Source organism: Apodemus sylvaticus, chromosome 2, assembly GCF_947179515.1.
Source record: "Apodemus sylvaticus chromosome 2, mApoSyl1.1, whole genome shotgun sequence".
NCBI lineage: Eukaryota > Metazoa > Chordata > Mammalia > Rodentia > Muridae > Apodemus > Apodemus sylvaticus.
In genome coordinates, this window is record NC_067473.1 from 66,157,449 (window position 1) to 66,179,370 (window position 21,922).

At 47.7% G+C, this 21,922-nt stretch overlaps 1 protein-coding gene and 1 non-coding gene across 2 annotated transcripts; one reads left to right on the forward strand and one right to left on the reverse strand.

Moving 5' to 3' along the window:
• Positions 1–2,978: 2,978 nt before the first annotated feature.
• LOC127679506 (U7 small nuclear RNA) lies at positions 2,979–3,040 on the reverse strand. Its single transcript, XR_007976810.1, has one exon. It is a non-coding gene; the product is annotated as a U7 small nuclear RNA (small nuclear RNA).
• Positions 3,041–6,445: 3,405 nt separating this feature from the next.
• Ephb6 (EPH receptor B6) lies at positions 6,446–21,567 on the forward strand. The gene is made up of 18 exons (XM_052173552.1): positions 6,446–6,781; positions 13,698–13,769; positions 14,251–14,451; positions 14,780–14,844; positions 15,112–15,874; positions 16,501–16,656; positions 16,937–17,287; positions 17,491–17,615; positions 17,807–17,969; positions 18,333–18,447; positions 18,696–18,748; positions 18,915–19,034; positions 19,139–19,386; positions 19,662–19,835; positions 20,304–20,453; positions 20,680–20,873; positions 20,996–21,151; positions 21,263–21,567. Exons 3-18 carry the CDS (start codon positions 14,352–14,354, stop codon positions 21,369–21,371), a joined length of 3,042 nt encoding a protein of 1,013 aa, XP_052029512.1. The 5' UTR covers positions 6,446–6,781; positions 13,698–13,769; positions 14,251–14,351; the 3' UTR covers positions 21,372–21,567.
• The last annotated feature ends 355 nt before the right edge of the window (positions 21,568–21,922 follow it).

A 21,922-nucleotide genomic window follows, 5' to 3' on the forward strand; every position in this document is an offset into this window, starting at 1 on the left:
TAATGTGATTGTAGTTTTGAATTTGACATTTTCCTACCTCTATTGCAGGTATGTACCACCATGTCTTGCTTTAATGTTTCACGTATTGAATATTTGGCAAATTCATCTTATATTGCAGTAGCTTGTTTTTCCTACAGTTGTGAGTCTCATCCCCTCACACAGCAGTTTATTTTCATTAATTTGTTTCCTTTTTTTCTTTTTAATCATTTTCATGTTCTAATCCTCAAATACAGCTTCCACACCTGCTTGTAATTAATTAAAGACATGGAATAACGACCTTTCCTGTTAACTTTTTTATCTTTGTTCATTGCCCCCTTCATCTTGCAGAAACTTTAATGACTGAAAGTTTGGTTGTTTACTGATTCCCAGCAGTGAATAGTCCACTTAGTTATTGGTGCTTGAAGTTGTGACACAGTGGATTTCTAGAACCCTGTTTGAATGGTGAGCAGGATTTACAATCTAGGGTGAGGAACGCTAAGAAGACTGAGAAAACATTGCCATCATATCTATATCCCAACTGTAGATCTCACAGGAATTCAGGCACACTTTCCTGCTAGGCCTCGAGGACATTCTCAGAGGTCACTTCCTGAACCAGAGTCAAGGACGAAACTCCATCTGACTGGAGGAGCAGGCCTTCAGACCACCCGCTCAACGTGAGTTATTATCCCCTCACCCACATGGAACAGGAGACTGGGGAATGAGTGGAATGAGACATGAAGCATAATCCTGATCTGCATTTGTAGTGTGCTAAAAGCATTACTAAACACTATGGTCCTTTCAACTCTTATTGAAATTGCCTACTGCTTTTCATTTGAGATGGTATTGTAAGATCCCCAAAAACCGAGAGTGCCCCAGCACCCCACACCCTGGAAGGCAACACCCAAATCACTCTCGAGAAATGGTCTCAATGCAATAACATGAGGATTTCTTTATTCCAGTATTCTGGGTTCCACAGCCGTACACAGCGCAGGGTTAGAGGACTGTGGACCACGAGTGCCAAATTGCGACAGCTTTTATAAGTTTATGACAAAGCCCGCGACTCACAAACCAATCATTTCTTAGCATGGAGAGCCCGCGAAATGTGAGCCAATCAGTTTAAATTATCGGAGCCCGCACTCAGTGGACCAATTAGTTTCCTATTTTCTTGAATGTCTATAGCTGCGTGAACTCCTGCATAGGGGTAATGGCATAAGCAGTTTACAGAAGCAAGATAAGCTTAGCCCATTTCCAGTTACCTTATGGGACCAGGATCTCCTATTCAAGGCCTTTCTGCTAGGTCTAAACAAAGGGCGGGCTCTGGAATGTGACCTTTTACCTAGTTTCCAACAAAGTGAGATAGCATTTTAAACTTCTGACTTCTTGGGGGTCATTGGAGTTAGGCTGTATTATTTTCTATCCTTTCAGTATCATGCTAATTCTACAGAGAGAGAGAGAACTCCCAGCACTTCCATTCACTCTACTTACTAACTTCTTTCAGGGTCACACACACTGACACACACACACACACACACACACACACACACACGTTAACATTTTTTTCTTGCTCAGAAGGAATAAGCATTGCACACTAAGCTCTGGATAATATGCTGAGACCCTGAAAGCAAGACTACACCCTAAAAATGGAGCTAGGTTGAGCTGAGGACTTCCTGACCTTCAGGGTCATAGAGTTGAATAGCTGAAGCCAACTCCTGAGAATGCATCCAATTGTTAAAGAACCTTTCTCCTCTCTTTGCATATGCATCAGCCTTGTTACTATTGTTTAGTGAGAGCATTATCAAAGTGTAAGACCTGGAGAGGTAAACATTGAAGACCAACAGTCAATCAGCTTTGGTTTACAAATTAGTTCTCCTCCAGGCTTGCCTTTCAAACAGATTGGTGCCTTAGGAAATACCCTGAAAGTTTCAAACTCAAATGCTTTTCTTTGTATAAACAGGCATTTGGCACTTTTATTAGCAAAACCTTTAGAGGGAACACCTCAGCTTTGAGGAATTAAGAGTGTAACTTGGGGCCATGGGCTCTCAAGACAAATCCATGAAGAGCCTGGCTTTGGGAACTGTAACTTCTGCCTTGAAATAACAGATCTGGAAGCTTAGGAAGAGTTCTTTTATTGCTTTTTGCTGGATTTCTTATCACAGAAATTACTTGTAAAGCTGTTTGTTTATAATAACATCAACTTGCATCAGCTGTTCTAAGGGGAAATAAGGAAGCAGAAAATTGCATATCTTTGGGGAGTGATAGATATTGGAGAAAGAAAAGCTTAAGAAGGAAGAAAAACATCAGCAGAAAAGTGGCAGAGCCAGCCAAAGAGTCATGCCATCTTGCTGAAGTTTTCTGCTCAGGAGACCGCTTAGGCTCCGCATTTACATTTGAAGTTGTGTGCACTGGAGATAATGAATTCTGTGAGGTATATGCTTTATTAAGTTCTGCTTTTCAGCTTTAAAATGTTTAAATATTATTATTCTTTATTTATTCTTTCTAAAACACCCCTAAGCATCTAATATGTGACAGGTATTGAGCAAATTACAGCAAAGATTTATGCTAAACTTCAAATGGAACTCATTGTTTTGGTTTTTCATAGCTGCAGACTACAGCGTAATTTAGCAGATGCACTGTATGCTTTCTTTCCACACTTGGTTGAAGACTGAAGAGATGGCCCTGTGGTTAAAAGTGCGTCTGGACCCAGGATTGATTCCCAGCATCCACATGATGGCTCACAATCATCTATAATTCCAGTTCTAGGCAATCAGGTCCCCTCTTCTGGCCACTGGCACTAAGCACACTCACAGTGTGTGCCAAGGGCCAGCCTTGACTTGGTTAGGGGGATCCTGAGGGAGGAACGTTTGGGAGGGAGGAGTGGAAGAAAGAAGAGTGGTCAGTGATGGGTGTAGCTGACAGCTCTGTAGTCTGCTCGAGACAGCTCTCTGCTCTAGATAGCTCTCTCTTGCTAGGAAAAATTCTAACTGCACTCTGGATAGTTCATCGGTTTTCTGACCAAAGTCAGAAGAGCTGCTAGGAAAATTCTAAAAGAGCTATGTTAGCTCTCTAAACAGCTTTTTGGGCCGGGCGGTGGCGGCACATGTCTTTAATCCTAGCACTTGGGAGGCAGAGGCAGGCGGATTTCTGAGTTTGAGGCCAGCCTGGTCTACAGAGTGAGTTCCAGAACAGCTAGGGCTATACAGAGAAATCCTGTCTCGATAAACAAAACAAAAACAATAAATAGCATTTTGGTTTTCCAAAGCCAGAAAACCTGCCAGACCTATTCCAAACAGGAACTGTAATAGCTCTCCAGAAAGTTCATCCCTTATAGACCAAATTGATATGCAAATCAAATATATTTTACTTTATATACATAAACATAAATACATATATACATATGCATAAAGTAAAATATATTTGATTTGCATATCAATTCTGTCATTTGCCTTAGGTTCCCTTTTGATTATCCTATGAATCAGCATTTTATGACCTTAGCCCCTTGATTCTTAAAGAATGACAGCAAACACATTGTCTTTAACATACCAAATGAATTCAGAGATCGGTGTACCTTTGTAAACATAAACAATAAGCTAGCTGAGTGGGATCCTGTCCTAAGATCACCACTCCCACCATTCCTGGACCTAAAATTGCTCTGTCCGAGGCTGACCTGGAACTCAGAAATCTGTCTGCTTTTGTGAGCATAAACACTAAGTTTAGCTGGATGGGATCTTGGCCTGAGGTCACCATTACCTAAGTTTCTTTTTCTCCTTCCTTATATCCATCTGACAAGCTGGCTCATTAGTGCAACTACATCTGCTCTTTTAGGTCCATGAAGGCCCTCATATTTTCAATCCTTATATTTTACATAGGTGAGAAATTACGTATTTTTGAACTGATATTTTCAGAGTTCCCTGCCACAGTTTTAAGGGCTGTCTTGAAAATCTCAGCGTCACAAAGACATATTCTCATTTCCTGGGCTCTCATCCTGTTCCTAATTATCATGGAGTCATTAACCTTGGCAAAGAAGACATTCCCCCTGGCAGAGGAATATATGTGTGTGTACATATATATGTAAATACTGTATACATATTCATATATGTATATGTATATAAAGTAAAATATATGTATTATTATACTATACAAACAAGCCTTACCCCTAGTAACCATCAACACTCTCTGCTGGTTCTGCTCCAGCAGGAACCTTGTGGTGCCTTCCCTTCCACAGCGAAGCAGTACTCAGCAAGTGTGTATACATACATTCATGCAAAGCACCCATACACAATAAAATAAAATAATAACATAAAATAGAAAAACTTAGTGTAAAATCATGTAGATTAGGATATAAGGCTAACTGTAATAATAAATTGAATCTTCTATGCATACTGGATACAATAGTGTTTTGTTTTTGAAAACTAGATGAATTCAGATTTTCTTAACAAGAAAAAATTTACTGATTTTGTAAGTCTAAATTAATAGAAATAGAATTTTTGGGCTGGAGAAATGGCTCAGAGGTTAAGAGCACTGACTGCTCTTCTAGAGGGCCTGAGTTCAATTCCCAGAAACCACATGATGGCTCACAACCATGTGTAATGGGATCTGATGTCCTCTTCTGGTGTGTCCTGAAGATAGCGACAGTGTACTCATAAATAAATCTTAAAAAAAAACACAACAAAATAGAATTTGTAATATGTCATATAATAAAAAGGAAACAAAGATTTTATACTAGAATTTTTGGGCTTCATAAAAAATATCTATATTTTGGTTTTATGAATATGTTTAAACATGCTTTAAGTATATACTTTATTACTTTTTAAAGTGTCCAGGCATGTAGGAGAGGCTGGAGGTACAGGATATATGTTTAGTGAGAGCATCAGCAGCATGCCAGATGCTAACAGAAAATACATAGATGCAGAGATAGATGTGATGATAGATGGTAGAACTGTCTATTAATGCAAGTGACGCAAGATCATCTCCCCCTGTTTTGTTTCAGTCGTTGAAAGCATTGGAAAGAGTTGACCACAAATAAAGAAAGCTCTTTATCTGAAAGCAGAGAAAGAAATGGAAGACATACGAGTTATAGACACACCAGTGTAATTGAAGTTTTAATGAGGTCCAAATGCAGGTCATTAAACTTAATCAGGCTTATTAATTGATCCTCGATATTATGAGCGAACAGCCTCCTGTCCAAGTAGGGACTCGTTATTTGTCTTTATCTTTCTATCACTCATTCAACTCATTAACAACTGTTTCTCTCTCAGTGCCTCAACGAGTTTCATTGTTTGGTTTCTTGAGCATGTTGGCTCATAGTCTCTTTCACAATTTTCATTGGTTTCTAAATGCTCTTTAAGTACCAGTTATGATCAGCCCATATGCAGCTAGCTAGTGCTTTCATAAGCATGCCTTTGAATAAGTGAAAGAGGCGGTATAAGATGGGACAATGTGATGGGGAGAAAGAGGGGGTCAGGGCAGAATTCACCAGATACCTGTGCTCCCTCAAAGAACCAGCAGGTGGTAGCAACACTTCGTGCGAAGGCTGCAGTCCTGCTCCGCGGGACCTAAACAATAGACCCCCAACCAGAATTCCAGTTTAGAAATGGTTAGGGGTGGGTAGAAACGTTTCTCCCTAGTAGCAGTGTCGCTCTGTACCGCCCCTGCCTCCAGGAACCGACTGAGTGGACCTTCTACGGCCTCTCTTCACTGTGGGGAGGTACTCTGCGGAGCGCGCGCCAGGGAGGTAGCACCCAGAGGTGCAGCGACTTGTCCAAGCCACGTCTGCGCTAGGCAGACATCAGACTTCCCGGACTCCGCCCTAGGCTTCCCTGCCTAGGCGGCTGAAGGTTCAATTCAGAGACCCCATCGCTGACCCAGATTCAGGCACAGAAACAAGTCTGTAGCTAGCACAGGGACGTTTTTTCTTCCCAGACGCCTGCACTGTCTCTGGCTGTTCTGCCCTCCCATGCTCCCAAGATTTGTTTCTCCCTCCACCTCCTCCTTTTTTTTTTTTTTTTTCTTTTTTCTGCTCACGCCCACCTCAGTTCAACCCGGAGTAGAAGCCCCACTGGTTTAGTGCCTAGAGTTAAAGAACAGGGAGGGAGGAGCCAGGGGCGCAGCGCCTGGGCTTCAGCCCGGCCATCAGCTGCCAGCCAGTAGCGCTTTGCTCCGCTGATGCTCGGGCGCGAGCTACAGGGTTTTAAACACGCCTCGCAGCGGCGCCCACTGGCCGCCTTCTCCAGGATCCTAACAAGTGCGGTCCTCCTGCCCACGTCCCCTCCGCCAGCAGGACCCGCGGGAGGAGGCCGACCCTCCTCAGCACACGGGCGGGCCCAGGGCGCGCCCAGCGTCTCCACCGCACGCCCCGCTGGGGATCAGGCGCTGCGCACTGGGGTCCTAGGCCCAGAGGGCGGGCTCGGCTCCCGGAAGAGGAGAGTGAGAGCGGCTGAAGGGGCCGGAGAGGGGCGGGCCAGGCTGGGAGGGACGAGAGGGGGCGGGCCCGGCTGCGTTCGCCCAGCCAGCGCTTCGGAGCGGCGGGCGTCCGAACCCGAGACCAGAGCTCAGCGACTCCGATCGTGACACCGGCCCCCGCACGATTCCCCAGGGCCCCGCCTAGGGAGCAGTCCTTGCTTGCAGCCTCGGGTCCTCTCCCAAAATCCCAGAGACTCCAAGCTGCGAGCAGACGCGGGCCGCTGCGAAGCAAGGTCCCCAGACCAGAGAGGGCACGCGCGACACTAGGAAAGATCTGCGAGGTGCAGATCCACTGCGGGGGCCTCAGGGGCGCAGACCTGCAGAGCTGGAGGCCGGCGGGAAGGTGAGCCCGGGATTTGGGAGGTCGGAGGATACTGTGTCTGGAAAGTAAGGGATTAAGGTTTGCAAAGTAGAGGATCTCTCTAGCCTGGGCCTATACACACCATGGAGAAGGGTCTCCTAGGGGGAAGTAAAGAATATACCTCTCCAAGGCGATGATAGGTTCCTGAGAGACTGCCCCTTCTCTAGCCTTCATCGATGCTTTTTATTCTGTGTGTCCAGGGTGTTAGAATTCTTCCATCACATTTCCAGCGACCCTCCTGTGCCCGTGGCTTCGTGTGTGTGTGTGTGTGTGTGTGTGTGTGTGTGTGTGTGTGTTTGTGTGTTTGTGTGTGTGTGTTGGGGTGGGAGGGATAACCTCACAAAGGTCAGGCTCCTAGCATTCAGAAAAGGTTTGTCCATGCCTCTGACTCCTGTGGTATCTCTCCAGTTCCCTCGCTACTGGGTGGAGCTGGCAGGGGGCAATCGACATCTACAGCCCCCTTAAGCCTGGAAATAGAGGCTTGGATCTTGAGCCCCAACCTTAAGCACGCCCCCTCCAGTTGCAAACAAAGTCTCTTGCTTGCTCCTGCCCCAGCTCCACCCCCTCTATGCATCTGAGTGCTTGGCCCAGCCTGCCTCTGCCCCTGCCCACTGATCTTGGCCGTCTGGCACCCTCTCTCCTCCCATCCCTGGGGGAGCTGGCAGGGGACCAGCATAGCTGATGTTGTAATGTCCCTGGCAGTGCCCATGTAGAAGCGCTGCCCAGCCTGTTCCCAATCAGTTAACCCAGGCCCTCCGCCCAACAGGAGAACTTGACTCTGGTGGCTCTGGAAGGGAAGAGGATGCTTCTCAATGGAGGGACCAGTGGGGCTGGTAGGGATGGTGAGAGTCCTTGGGGGCTGAGCCAGTAATGTCCTGAATTGGACATTTAGAGACTGAATCTTGCTCATAGAAGCTGTGCACCTTTGAAAGCTGTGAGCTTTTTGTCTTGAAGGGAGATTGTCATGAGTGTCCCAGTGTACCTACCTAATGACATACGAATGAGTCTTCTCCAGTCTATTGGCCCATTCCTTGTAGATGATTGGTAAAGACCAGGGGAGTTACCAGCATGCTGGGAATAACAGGCCATGATGGCTGAGCATGGAAAAGGCAGGACCATCCTCTGGGATAGTATTTTTCCCAGCTCCTCACCAACTCATGAACCTGTCCGTATGGTTTCCTATCATTCTTCCATGCCTCACTGCAGGTAGGAGGGCTATGGTAACATTTGAAGAAGAAGCCTTGGTTCCCCCTTCCTCTCCCCAATGCTCACCCTTCATTCAGCAGAAGCATTTTACTAGAGGGCAGCTCACAGCCAGGGAGGACGGAGCAGGGCCCATAGCAAGGACAGCATTTCATTAGACCCCTGAAACTCATGCCTCTGCTCTTTGCTGCTGTCTACCGAATCTCATGTACGTCTCCTTATACTCTTCCAGCCATTTGCGGATACAGAAACTACTCCTGGCCCCCAGGGCTTCCTGCCATCTCCTTTCAGGATTCATTGCTCTCATTTATTTGCCCCCAAACCCTCTCTTGTACTCTTTCCCAGCACTGTTATGACCCCAGTCAGTGAACAGCCAAAGTGATTCATTTTCCATGGCTGTCTGGTTACACCTAGACATACATTCATTGCTTGCATCTTAAATGCCTCTCCTGTCTGCAAAGACTGGGAGTAGGAGGTACAAGTGCTTGAGCCAGCTTGCTTCTGGGCTTCTGGAGGGAGGGCATTCTTGGAGGCTAGAGATCTCCAGGGACCTAGAACTATCCCCAGGTAGGTAATCCACAAATTGGCTTCTCCAATTTGGTCAGCAGAAAGATCAAGAGTCAGATGATAGCTACCTCCTCCCTGTCTGTGCTGAAGGCTGCCTTGAAGCCTCATGGGATCCTTTTCAAGGCACAAGGCCAGAGCACGGAGGGAGCTCACCAGAGAATCTCCAGGGTGCAGATTAAAGGGTAGAGACTGCAGCAGTCAGCTGAGCAAGGATTATATTGGAATTTCCTGGGTGTTCGACAGCTGCAGAACAGGACAGAGGACTAGCCTATAGTACTGACCCCTCCCACGCTGACCCTGCAGCTAACAGGTGTCAAAACCAGCTCAGCAACCACAAGCCACCTAAAGCCACTGGTCGCTGGCTTTGGGAGTGCTCCCCATCCTCGCTGGACAGCAGGTAACCATACCCCATGAAAATCTCTCTCCCAAGCCTCCCTCTGTTGCCAGAGGCCCCTCCCGACCGGGTTACAAGTCTCAAGTATACAAGTATTACAAGGTTCCCTCCGTTCCCCTTCTTCCCCATTGTAGACATAGTCCTTAGCCCAGCATGGAGCTAGAGAAGCATGCTGACAACTTAAACTTCTTGGGAGAGAAGCTTAAAGAACCGCCAAGTGCAAAACTACTTTGCCTTTGTTGCTGGCATCCTTTGCCTCCCCCACTCCCAGTTCCTCCCCTTGGGTCTCATAGTTAAGAATTCCTAAACTAAAGGGGAAAAGGGAAAAAGAGATTAAACACAAACATAGGCTCTACTTGTGCAGTTTCAAAAGTATCCTTCCATATATCCTTACTTTGTTTAGACTTTAACTTTGAAGATAAGGTGTGCTTATTATAACAAGGACAAAACATTTGAGGCACGTGTAGAGTTAACTGTCCCTACCGTGCATCCTCCACTAGCATTCTCCTACAGTAACCAAGTCTAATGATCCAATATATTTCTCTCATACCTTGCTTTCAGCTGATTTGGCTTACATCTTTTTTTTTTTTTTTTAATTTAGAGCAGGGTGCATAAACTATTAAATAAGCTGGGTTTGTTCATGAAGCTATCACATCTAGCATTCCATTTAAACATAGTTAATTTCTAAAGCTCTTGCAGATTTGCTGATTTAATTTCTTTCAAATCTTTCGTTCTCATAAAAAACAAAATTCACAATCTATATCTGATGAGCCAAAATGTTACACATCTCTGTGTTTTGGCAGTTTCTAAAACCAGACATGTTCTCGATGCCTAAGACCCTGCCTTATTTTCTTTTATCTTATAAAGCAAATGTATTAGGCTTGTGATCTAGTGTCTCCATCATTCCCAAAAGGCAGAAAATGATAGATCGAGAAAAGGAGTTGAGGAAAAGAAAAATGCAAAACCATAAAATGTAATTTTTATCACATAAAACTGTCCTGTTGATTATTTCCTGAGCTACCATTAACATCCACACTTCTGCCATATTGGGTATTTTATATTTTTACAGCTTCATGTACAACTGAAATATGAATGTTTCCCTGACTGAGATCTACTATAGTGCTCAAGTCTGAGGACTTCCAAATCCTGGCCAGTTCCCCTCTTGAACTGCAGCAGAAATGGCTGATCTCAGACAAGCTAAGAGGGAGGGGCTCACAGAGGCTTCTGGCTGATCCCTTCTCCCTCCGTGGCAGGATGCTTGGCTGAGCCCAAGACATTCCTCCTGGACCAAATGAGGAGGCTGTTGTGGCTACAAGCTGCAAAGCAACCTTTGAAAGTCAGGTGCTAAGCCCTGCCTTCTTAGTATTCCAGGCATGAGGAGCAGTGCTGTCTTGTCTCTTGTTGCTCTCCTTTTGGAACTTGCTTCAGAAGAATCTGCAGTGCTATGACACAGTTGACAGCAATTATTTTATCTCTTAAGGTTCCTATTTTTTTCTTTTTTGTTTTTATTCTGGCAATCTCCAGAATGCTCTGAATCTTTTAATATATAAATAGGAGACTTGGTTGGTTGGATTAGCAAGAATTGATCTAACTTCCTCCTCTGACTCAGCAACATTTTCCCCCTGAATACACTTATTTTTAATCTTCAATATTCTGGGTTTGAATCTGAAGATTTATTTCAAACATCAAAATATACTGCTGGATATTTTAAGATGGTCCATTTTTTTTTCTAAAATAAAATACCGAAGTACTCAAATAACAATCCGTATTTTGTGTCTACATTTTATCCTTCTGGGTTCCTGATGACAGGACCTGTGAAGCTTTAACGTGCTTCATCATTGCTTTTGTTATTTTCTGGATCTTCTGGAGATGGGCCAGCTTTGTGTAGTCATCGGGCTGCGTGCTAAGGCTATACTGGTAGACCTTATCCGAGCAAATATTTTTGTCACTCATCATCTTCTAGAATGTTCCATATTGCACAACTGATGCTATCTGTTACATGTTTTTCTGCCTTGTTTTTCTTTTCCAAACAAAAAGTCCTATTAACAATGTTAATATGATATTATTTCTTCTCCATGATTGTCCAGTTGTAAGTGGAAGAAGGCTCAGTCTTTACTGTTTCTTCTTTGTACAGAATCAGAACCCACTCATGTTCTGCCTGAAAGAGACTATTTTGAGGAATATCTTCAGGGCACACAGTAAAGTAGCCTTCACTGTTTAAAAGACTGCCTCTGGCATCTTCTGCTCTTGATAACAATGTACCTAAAGACTGTGGCCCTGGATAAAACCTGGGTGGGTTGTTTTGACATTAAGGCCCTGGGATTTGGGGTGGGGGTGGTTACACCTCCAGCATATATTACTTTGTGGCATTTATGGAATGACTATTGATGCTGGAGCCAGTATTACTGGACTTCAGATAGCTGTATAAGCTCTGAAGTTTTTCTCTGAGCATTTACTTGGTCTGTGAATGGTCCGGGTATCATTCAGAGCAGTGTTTTCAGAGAATCTATGCTTCTTACCAGCTTTTTTCTACATGGAACTGCTTAGTGCTTGTCTCTCTATACAGGCCATGAGTTGTCTATTTCACAGACAGGACATTAGTGGTAATGAGGGAAGAATTCACTGGTTACCTGTTTGCTACCAATCGGCCCTCTGGTGTTTTCAAAGGGTGTCCCTCTGAGATGGCTTCACGGGGGTGACACTTAAGGCTTTACATTATCACACACATAACACTTTTCCCGGAAAAGAACATCAGATGAGCAGGCATAATAGTGCTTTTGTTGACCACAGTGCTGTTGACCAAGTACAGTTTAAGTTTAACTTCACTTCATTGGGAAACATGTCTTTTCTATCATTGGGGACAAGCAGGCCATCTATAGCCAGAATGAGGCTGCCTTGCCAGTTGGCTTCTGGTTTTGCTTTTTGTTTTGCATGTTTGCTTCTCTCTTAGGTTCTCTCAGTATTGTGAGCAATGTGCCTCTCATTTTTTACCCCAACAGAAATAAATGAATCCTACTAATCTTTTTTTGAGACCAAGTTACAGAGAAAGGCAAGGGCACCATCAATAGTGGCTGTGGTCTCACTGTGGCCCTGGAAGCATCCATTCCTTTGCAGGCAATTGGGCCTAGAACTGTGTTTACTAATGGTTATGAAAGTTTCCTGTAAGGGATGGCTCTAGAAATCACTCAGACAGCATAAGCACTATTTTGATTCATTTTACTAAGCAGGTGTTAGCTACAGCTTTAAAAAGGAATCTTAATTCATTATTAAGGTCAAAAGATAATAGTTGTGAAATACTATAAAAATTAAGAAGACAATGAAACTATCTCCCCAGCTCTGTCTTCTCCTTTCTTCCCAAGTTTCACGTGTCACACCATCATTTCCATTCACATGTATATGTATTCCTTTTCCTTGTATTTGTAGTGCTGTGATTGAATGCAGGGCCTCACATGCCAGACAAATGCTCTACCAGGAGCTAAATAACCCAGCTCGATAGCTATTCCTTTTAAGTTAGCAAGTAAGAGCTTACTTAATACCATCCTGCTTTCCCTTGGAAAGCATTTTCATAGCCTTACGTAAACATCTCACATTGTTGCTTAGAATGTGCCATAATTTCTCAACCATCTTCCTACTGATGCTCAGTTACTTAACAGATTTTTTTTCCCCTTACAAACAATTCACAGTGGCTAAGGACAAAGCTTGGTAATAGACCTCTGTCCAATCCCCTGCACTGTTCTACCCACCCCACCCCCGTATCATAAGTGCTGTTATTTAAGCAAATACAATGCAAGTCCATGATATGCAAAGTACTTCTAGATGTCAAGTTACCAGCTATTGACAGCCATTCTCTACATGCATATATAATATGAATTTAACAGCACAACTTAGAGAAGGGGCCCTTATCATATCTTGTCCAACACTGTGTTCTCAATCTCATAGGCTAAAATGATAAGGTAATTATTTCAACTTACAACAACAAAGGCCCATCAGTTGGGCAATAACAACTAATAAGAAATATAAGTGTGTTCCTCACCATTCAGATGATGTCCAGAGATCGGGGTACCGACATGGCTGGATTCTGGTGAGGATCATCTTCTTTGTTTCGGACGGTCCTCTACGCATTGCACCTTCACAGCATGGAAAGAAAGCTAGAGAGAGTGCTTGGAGTCTCTTCTGAGAATAGTAATCACTCATGTAAATCCTCCATACAGAATTACCTCCCAAAGGCTCTACCTCCTAAAATCATCACACTGGGGAATAATATTGTAACATATGCATTCATGATGAAGGCACAAACATCCTTCTGTAACAAATGGCATTTCACTGTTGTTTTAACATGCCTTCCTGCAGTTATGAGCAAATAAGGAGCATCTTTTCATGTGTTTATGCTATCTGCTTAGTTTTCTGTAGCTCCAAGAGAAAACATGCCCCTTGGGAAGAGAACCTTTGTTCGGAATGAGTGCCAGACCTACATAGCTCCTCTCCTTAACACAGCCTCATTTATCGGTCAGAGTTCCCAGGCCTGTGTTCTTTTTACATCTGTTCTCCCACCTCCCTGCCCTTCATATCCCAAAGCCGTTTTCCTTTGTCCCCTTTGCTTCACTGTCTCTGGGAAATGCCTAGGGTGTTCAGGGTGCAATTGCTGGGTCCTAGTGAGAACCCACGGGCCCATAAGGATGAACTGCTTCTTGCATATCTCCTTTTAATGAGAAAAGACTTCTAACTACCATACAGGTCGGTTGCTGGAGGAAAGGTGCAGAGTAAATGAAGAGAACAGACTGGAATAACTCCTTTCAGACGAGCAGGGTAAGACTGAATCGGCACTTTGTTGTGCTTCCTCTCCAAGAAGGAGGGCCTTGAGACACAGTTACATAAAGGGTTAAGATGGAGGTTTGGCATATGTCTCACCTTCCTAATGCTGTAATCTCTTAATGCAGTTCTGCATCTTGTGGTGACCCCAGCCATAAAATTATTTTCACTGTTTATAACTAATTTTGTTATGAATTGTAATGTAAATATCTGCTATGCAGGATATCAAATATATGACCCCTGCCAAAGGGTCCTTCAACCCCTAAAGGAATCAGGACCTACAGATTTATAATTGCTGTTCCATAGAAAAGTAGAATTTGTATAACAGACCCAGATGAATCAATCTTTACTGGCTTCTGCCTAAGGTCTGATGGGGGGGGGTGTTTGAGACTTAGAGAGCAGGTACTATTGGGCCCCTATACAGTGTGTGAAAAATGGCTTCTTCTCTCTGTGTCTTTTCATCCTGTGTCCTCCCAAGGAAGCAATTCTGGCTATAGACACCAGGTCTTCTGAAAGCCATAGCTGTGCCTCAGAACAGGGCCGTGGCCGAGGCAATGGTGGGAGTGGCGAAGATACTTCATGGCTACTGAGGATACGGCTGGGTCAGGGATCAGAGTGGCGGGCATGGTGTGCAGTCTGTGGTTCCTGGTTCTGGGGTCCTCAGTTCTAGCTCTGGAAGGTAAGGAGGGGGAGGCAGGAGAGTCCCATCAGCCAGTGGAGTCAGGTGAGGTAGAGGGGGGTCAGGGGAAGGGGTAGAGGAGAGGAGATGGAGGACAGGAGTAAAAATGCAGAAAAGAGTCAAGATGTCGAGGAAGCAAAGCTATGGGGAGAGTGGTGAACAGAACTTGTATCAAGTATTTTAGACTCAGGATCTTCACACATATGGAGCTCCTGCGGGCAAATTAAATGGATCTGGGAGAGACAGTATTTAGTTTTCCATGGAATGGAGTGGGAGTAGCCTTGCCAGCTGGAGGCTTGACACAATGTGTCCCATTATGTTGGAACAGAGGTGCTGCTGGATACCACAGGAGAGACCTCGGAGATTGGCTGGCTCACCTACCCACCAGGTGGGGTGAGTGCAACCCCTCATTCTGAACCCTTCCTCCGGGCCCACACTGTACTCCAGAAAGGGGAACTGAGGGAGGAAATCCTGGATAAAAGGTGTGAGATAAGGCTCTATCCATTGTAGGGAACAGAAAGAACTTCAGTGTATCCTCTCTGTGCTTTGCTTGCCACGAATGCTAAATCTCAGTGTAAGAGATACAGTCCCACAATGACCCACTGTCACCTCCCTCTGCACACTCTGAGCAGTTATTGTTTTTCCCGGTTCCCGTTGTAGTGGGATGAGGTGAGTGTTCTAGACGACCAGCGCCGCCTGACTCGGACCTTCGAAGCCTGCCACGTTGCAGGGCTCCCTCCTGCTTCTGGCCAGGACAATTGGCTGCAGACACACTTTGTGGAGCGTCGAGGGGCCCAGAGGGCTCACATCCGCCTTCACTTCTCTGTACGCGCCTGCTCCAGCCTGGGTGTGAGCGGGGGTACCTGCCGAGAGACCTTCACCCTTTACTACCGGCAGGCGGAGGAGCCAGACAGTCCTGACAGTGTTTCGGCCTGGCACCTCAAACGCTGGACCAAAGTGGACACCATTGCTGCAGATGAGAGCTTCCCTGCCTCCTCTTCCTCTTCCTCGTGGGCCGTGGGACCCCACAGGACTGGTCAGCGGGTGGGACTGCAGCTAAATGTCAAAGAGCGCAGCTTTGGTCCTCTCACTCAACGTGGCTTCTATGTGGCCTTCCAGGACACAGGGGCCTGCCTGGCCCTTGTGGCAGTCAAGCTCTTCTCCTACACCTGTCCCTCCGTCCTGCGTGCCTTTGCCTCTTTTCCCGAGACGCAGGCCAGTGGAGCTGGAGGTGCCTCTTTAGTGGCAGCCGTGGGCACCTGCGTAGCTCACGCAGAACCAGAGGAGGATGGCGTAGGAGGCCAGGCAGGGGGCAGCCCCCCGAGGTTACACTGTAATGGGGAAGGCAGGTGGATGGTGGCTGTGGGAGGCTGCCGCTGCCAACCTGGATATCAGCCTGCTCGTGGAGACAAGCTCTGCCAAGGTGAGGCCTCCCCCATGGCCGCTTGGCCTCGGTCCCTCTTCTGAAGCCCCCACGTCTGGCTTTGTCCACAGAATATCTGAAATAAGCCACCCCAGGAAAGGTCTCATTTTCTTCAATTTTACTTTCTATAGTATACAGACTTGCTCATTGTACTTTCCCGAAATTTCTATAGTTTTTCCATACTTTGTGCCCTGAAGACTATAGGCCCAAGAAGTGACAGAGAGTAAAAGTTGCTCTGTTCTGGGGCTGTTTGATGTGGGTTCCTCTGTGCTCATAATCTACCTGACTGGGAAGGATTCATTGTAAACTGATGGCTGTGAGGCAGGTAGGCAATAGTAGCAGACAGGCTGACAGGACTATGGAGAATTTATGTATCCCGTCCAGTAACACCTACTTCTGGGCTTGCCCTGACCACAGCCCCCATCACATGCAACTATTCATAAGTGGAAATGAATTCTGTCCCCTGACTGAATAAATTGATCTATGCAGCACAAAACAGGAGGTGGAGACTGGGTCTCAGGACAAAGAACCGTCTCTGGGGAACAAAGGACACCTTATACAGATGGCTAGAAACTCAGGGTGAGTGGATGGAGTAGACTTGACACCTTATTCTCTTGCCTCTTTAGCCTGCCCTGAGGGATCCTATAAGGCCCTGGCTGGGAATGTTCCCTGTTCTCCGTGTCCAGCCCGCAGCCACTCCCCTGACCCTGCAGCCCCAGTTTGCCCATGTCTCCAGGGCTTCTACAGGGCCAGTTCAGACCTGCCAGAGGCTCCCTGCACTGGTGAGTCTCAATTCAGCTCAACACATTAAATCAGGGAATGGGTAAGGATTTAGGGGTCCTAATTTAATACTGGGTGTGAAAGGGTCTTTGGAGTTCACTTGAATGACTTTGTGTTTATTCTCTTGTTTTCTTGGTCCCCTCCACTCATGACCCACACTTTCCTCTTTATCTATCCTTCTTTCTGGCCCCATTTTCTGCTCTTTTGGCCACACCTTCTGTCTTCCTTTGTACCTTAATCACCTTCACCTCACAATCCCCACCTCCAAAACACCCCTTCCAGGTCCTCCATCAGCTCCCCGGGAGCTATGGTTTGAGGTGCAAGGCTCGGCACTCATGCTGCACTGGCGCCTGCCTCAGGAGCTGGGCGGACGAGGGGACCTGCTCTTCAATGTCGTATGCAAGGAGTGTGGAGGTCATGGAGAGCCCAGCAGTGGGGGGACGTGTCGCCGCTGCAGGGATGAGGTGCATTTCGACCCCCGCCAGAGGGGCCTGACCGAGAGTCGAGTGTTAGTTGGGGGGCTCCGCGCACATGTGCCGTACATCTTGGAAGTGCAGGCTGTCAATGGGGTGTCTGAGCTCAGCCCTGACCCTCCCCAGGCAGCAGCTATCAATGTCAGCACCAGCCATGAAGGTGAGCTCTTTTCCTCCTCTTTAAGGATAGCTTGCTTCAGCTCCTCCGATCCCCTCTTCCCCATGCCTGCTTTCCAGGCAGCCTGCATTAGACATCACATTCTGAACTCTGTCCCCTCCACCCTTGGGTGCTGCTGCTTGCAGAGACTCCAGACTACCCCGCCCCCCACCTACCCAACCTTAATCCTCCACCCTGTCCTTTAGTCCCTTCTGCCGTCCCTGTGATGCACCAGGTGAGCCGTGCAGCCAACAGCATCACAGTGTCCTGGCCACAGCCTGAGCAAACGAATGGGAACATCCTCGACTACCAGCTGCGCTACTATGACCAGGTGGGCAGGGAGTCGGCCCACTTCAGCAGAACTAGTGAAAGTGCTCAGCCACTCCCTACAAACCCAACCCTGCACGGGCATGGCTGTGGAAGAGGGGGAAGAGGTGCCCAGAACCTGAGGGACCAGGGATATCACAGAGCCAGTTAGGAGATAAAACAGGGGCAAAATGAGTGAGTGATTGTTGTCCCTAGGCAGAAGATGAATCCCACTCCTTTACCATGACCAGTGAGACGAACACTGCCACTGTGACACGGTTGAGCCCTGGCCATATCTATGGCTTCCAGGTGCGGGCACGGACTGCAGCTGGCCATGGCCCCTATGGGGGCAAAGTCTATTTTCAGACACTGCCTCAAGGTGAGAGGAAGCCTAGATGGGCATTTGGGTCCTGAGACACTCAAAGCCCATCGGGACAGACCTTGTCCCGTCATCCATCCTCCAGACCAGAGTGTCTGGGAAAGAAGTGTGCTGTGGGTGATTCCTGACTTTAGGGGCTGGACGAGTAGAGAGGGAGGCTGTGGATTAATATGAGTGGGGTTGTAGATGTGAATGCATGTGGTGTGGGCAGTTCTTGAATATGGAGAACTGGAAGGATGCACAAGTGGATGAGTGTGCATGTGACATGTGTGCATGTGGTGCTGTGGACGTCCAAGAGCATCAGAGGCATGTGGACACAAAAAAAGCCTGTCCCCTCCCCATGACCTACCACTGATCCCTCAGGTGAGCTGTCCTCCCAGCTTCCAGAGAAGCTGTCCTTGGTGATTGGTTCCATCCTGGGGGCCTTGGCCTTCCTTCTACTGGCAGCCATCACTGTACTGGCTGTCATCTTCCAGCGGTGAGGCCCCTGTCACTCCTATCCGACCTACCCTAGTACCATTCAAGTCCTGACAAACCCAGGAACCCCCGCAGCACTTCACACATCCTTCTACTAGTTCATTGCAAAGGTGGGAAGGAGGGGCCTAGTAGCGTCCCCTCAATCCTTAGACCCACGGGCTGGAAATCTGTCTACTTGGCCGGGGTGGTCGGGGCCAATGCAAGCCAACAGAAACAAGTGTCATTCTCGGCTATTGGTTTACTTCTCAGGAAGCGTCGCGGGACGGGCTACACAGAGCAACTGCAGCAATACAGCAGCCCAGGTCGGGAAGGGGAGAGGGACTGACTGGGATTGTGGGCTTGGAGCTAGGCACTTGCCTGGTGAGGAAGGGGCTCTTCCTCACCGTCTTCCAGAGGTAGAAGGGTGTGCCTTGGGTATTTGGGTGCTCATGCTTGCAGCATACTCTCATAGCACACTGCACTCTTCAGGACTTGGAGTGAAGTATTACATTGACCCTTCCACATATGACGACCCCTGCCAGGCCATCAGAGAGCTTGCTCGAGAGGTTGACCCTACATATATCAAGATTGAGGAAGTCATTGGGGCAGGTATTTAAGGGGATTGAGGTATCTGAGAGGGCCGCCTAGTGATCCCTTCTCAGCACAGCTGAATACCTCAATCCTTTTATCCACGTCGGTATCAATTCTTCCAGGTTCCTTTGGAGAAGTGCGTCGGGGCCGACTGCAACCCCGGGGAAGGAGGGAACAAGCTGTGGCAATCCAGGCCCTGTGGGCTGGGGGTGCTGAGAGCCTGAAGATGACCTTTCTGGGTCGGGCAGCACTGCTGGGCCAGTTCCAGCACCCCAATATCCTGCGGCTGGAAGGCGTGGTCACTAAGAGTCGGCCTGTCATGGTGCTGACAGAACTCATGGAGCTTGGTCCCCTGGACAGCTTCCTTAGGGTCAGTTCTGCGCTGGTGAAGGAAGGCCCATGGGTTGAGGAAAGTTTGGAGCACTCACATTTTCCAGAAGACAGAGCCTGTGTCTCTGTCCCGTCTTCTGTCATGGGATGGACGATTGTCCATCTCGGTCTTTCCATGCCTTCCTCCATCATGATCTTCATCCTTCATTCACAGGCCATTGTGATTCCCAAATTTGCCCCCAACTGCCCTTGTTTGCTGATGTGTGTGTTGCAGTGTGTCTACCCTGCTGATGACCCCTATTCTCTGCTCTTCAGCAGCGAGAAGGCCAGTTCAGTAGCCTGCAGCTGGTGGCTATGCAGCGGGGTGTGGCTGCTGCCATGCAGTACCTGTCCAGCTTCGCCTTTGTTCACCGCGCCCTTTCAGCCCGGAGTGTACTAGTGAACAGCCACCTGGTGTGTAAGGTGGCCCGTCTCGGCCACAGTCCTCAGGTGAGCTCAGGGCCTTGGAGTGTCAATGCCCTTCAGCAGGTGCTGGTGGGGGACCAGCTAGAATATGGGATGGGTGCCGCACGTAGGGTATCCTGGGGGCTAGGGATTTAGTCATGCAGTGAGGAGGGGATGTCTGGACCAAGGGCAACTGAGGAACTTAAGAAGCCAAAAAAAGGGGGGGGGAGCACAGGAGACTGGTAAAACTAGTACCAGTTCCTCCTTGCTGTCAATGCAGAGGTGGTGCAGGCTTCAGAGTCAGCATAGTGATATTAAAACCCAAATGCCCTACTCAAGCCCCATGACCTTGTCCAGTTTTATATTCTGAAAGCCTTGATTCTGCATCTTGATGTGTGTCTACTCTTCAGGCTCTTGAAGGAGATGCTGATGGGAGACTCCCCAAAGCTCTGAGCATCTCCGTTCCCCAATGAATATGGTTGTCATTAGTTTCCCTCTGGTTCTGCGCTTTAGGGGTCAAGTTCCTTGCTTCGCTGGGCAGCCCCAGAGGTCATTACACATGGGAAGTACACAACATCCAGCGATGTCTGGAGCTTTGGGATACTCATGTGGGAAGTGATGAGCTACGGAGAACGGCCCTACTGGGACATGAATGAGCAGGAGGTGAATCTGACATAGACGTTTGCTGATGTCCCACTCTGGTCTCATCATATCCTAAGCCCACCCTTTTCGGAGCTATGTTATTCTAAGACCTGTGACTGCAACGTTCCATAATTTGTAATTCCCTGTCTACTTCAACTTCATGCTGTTGCCAAACTTGGCCCATTCTCCATTTTTCCAACACTCGTACCAGCAATCCTTCTCATCAAATGTTCCTCTTGACTTACAGGTACTAAACGCAATAGAGCAGGAGTTCCGGCTGCCCCCACCTCCAGGGTGCCCCCCTGGACTACATCTACTGATGCTAGACACTTGGCAGAAGGACCGTGCCCGTCGGCCTCATTTTGACCAGCTGGTAGCTGCATTTGACAAGATGATACGCAAGCCTGATACCCTCCAGGCCGAAGCTGGATCCGGGGACAGGTCTGAAACTTGGGGCAGGAGCCTGGGAAAGCCAGGGAGGGTGGATAGAAACCAAAAGGAAAATTGAGCAGAGAGAATAAGATGAAGAGGAAACCTGACTTGCTTGCTCCTCCCCACCTTAGGCCTTCCCAGGCGCTTCTGAACCCTGTGGCCTTGGACTTTCCTTGCCTGGACTCTCCTCAGGCCTGGCTTTCAGCCATTGGACTAGAGTGCTACCAGGACAACTTCTCCAAGTTTGGTCTTTCCACCTTCAGTGATGTGGCTCAGCTCAGCCTGCAGTAAGCAGAGTTGGTGAGGTGGGAGGGTGAGCCCTCTGGGCCCCAGGCGAGGGGGTACATCTGGGATATTAAAGACGCTGGTCCAAGTCTGATCCACTCCTTCCCCACCAGAGACCTGCCAGGCCTGGGCATCACCCTAGCTGGCCACCAGAAGAAACTACTGCACAACATCCAGCTCCTCCAGCAGCACCTGAGGCAGCCAGGCTCAGTGGAAGTTTAAAGCGTGGTTGGGGAATCTGTGAGCCGCCGATGCCCCAACCCAGTCCTGGCCCTAGGGTGGAGGAGGGTCGTGCAAGGCTGAGCCAGGCTCTACTCCAGCCTCTATGCCTGTCACATGAAACCCAGCCCACTGGACATTGCACCCCCAAATCCTGTTCTTCCAACAACCTCCCCCATATTAAAGGGAAAGAAGGGAATTTACAAGTTGAGGTGTGTCCATGCCTCAGTCTGCAAAGAAGGGTTAGGGAGGACTTGGGGGAGGAGCAGAGCGGTATGACAGGGTGGCCCAGTGCTTAAGTTCACTGAAACAGAAAGGGAGCTGGGTGGGGATCAGGAAATGACTTTATTGGAAGGTGGCAAGCCGCAGCCTAGCTTCCCCACCCCTAGACTGGTGCCTGTATCTCTCCATCACACGCCTTCCCACAGTCTCCGTGTTCTCCATCCATTGTCTGGAGCACTCTGGAAAGAGTTCTATACCCTCCCACTTATTAGGCCTGGGTGGAGAAAGGAGCCTGAGATAGGAAGCCCGTCTTTAAAGTGCTCTGATGTGCA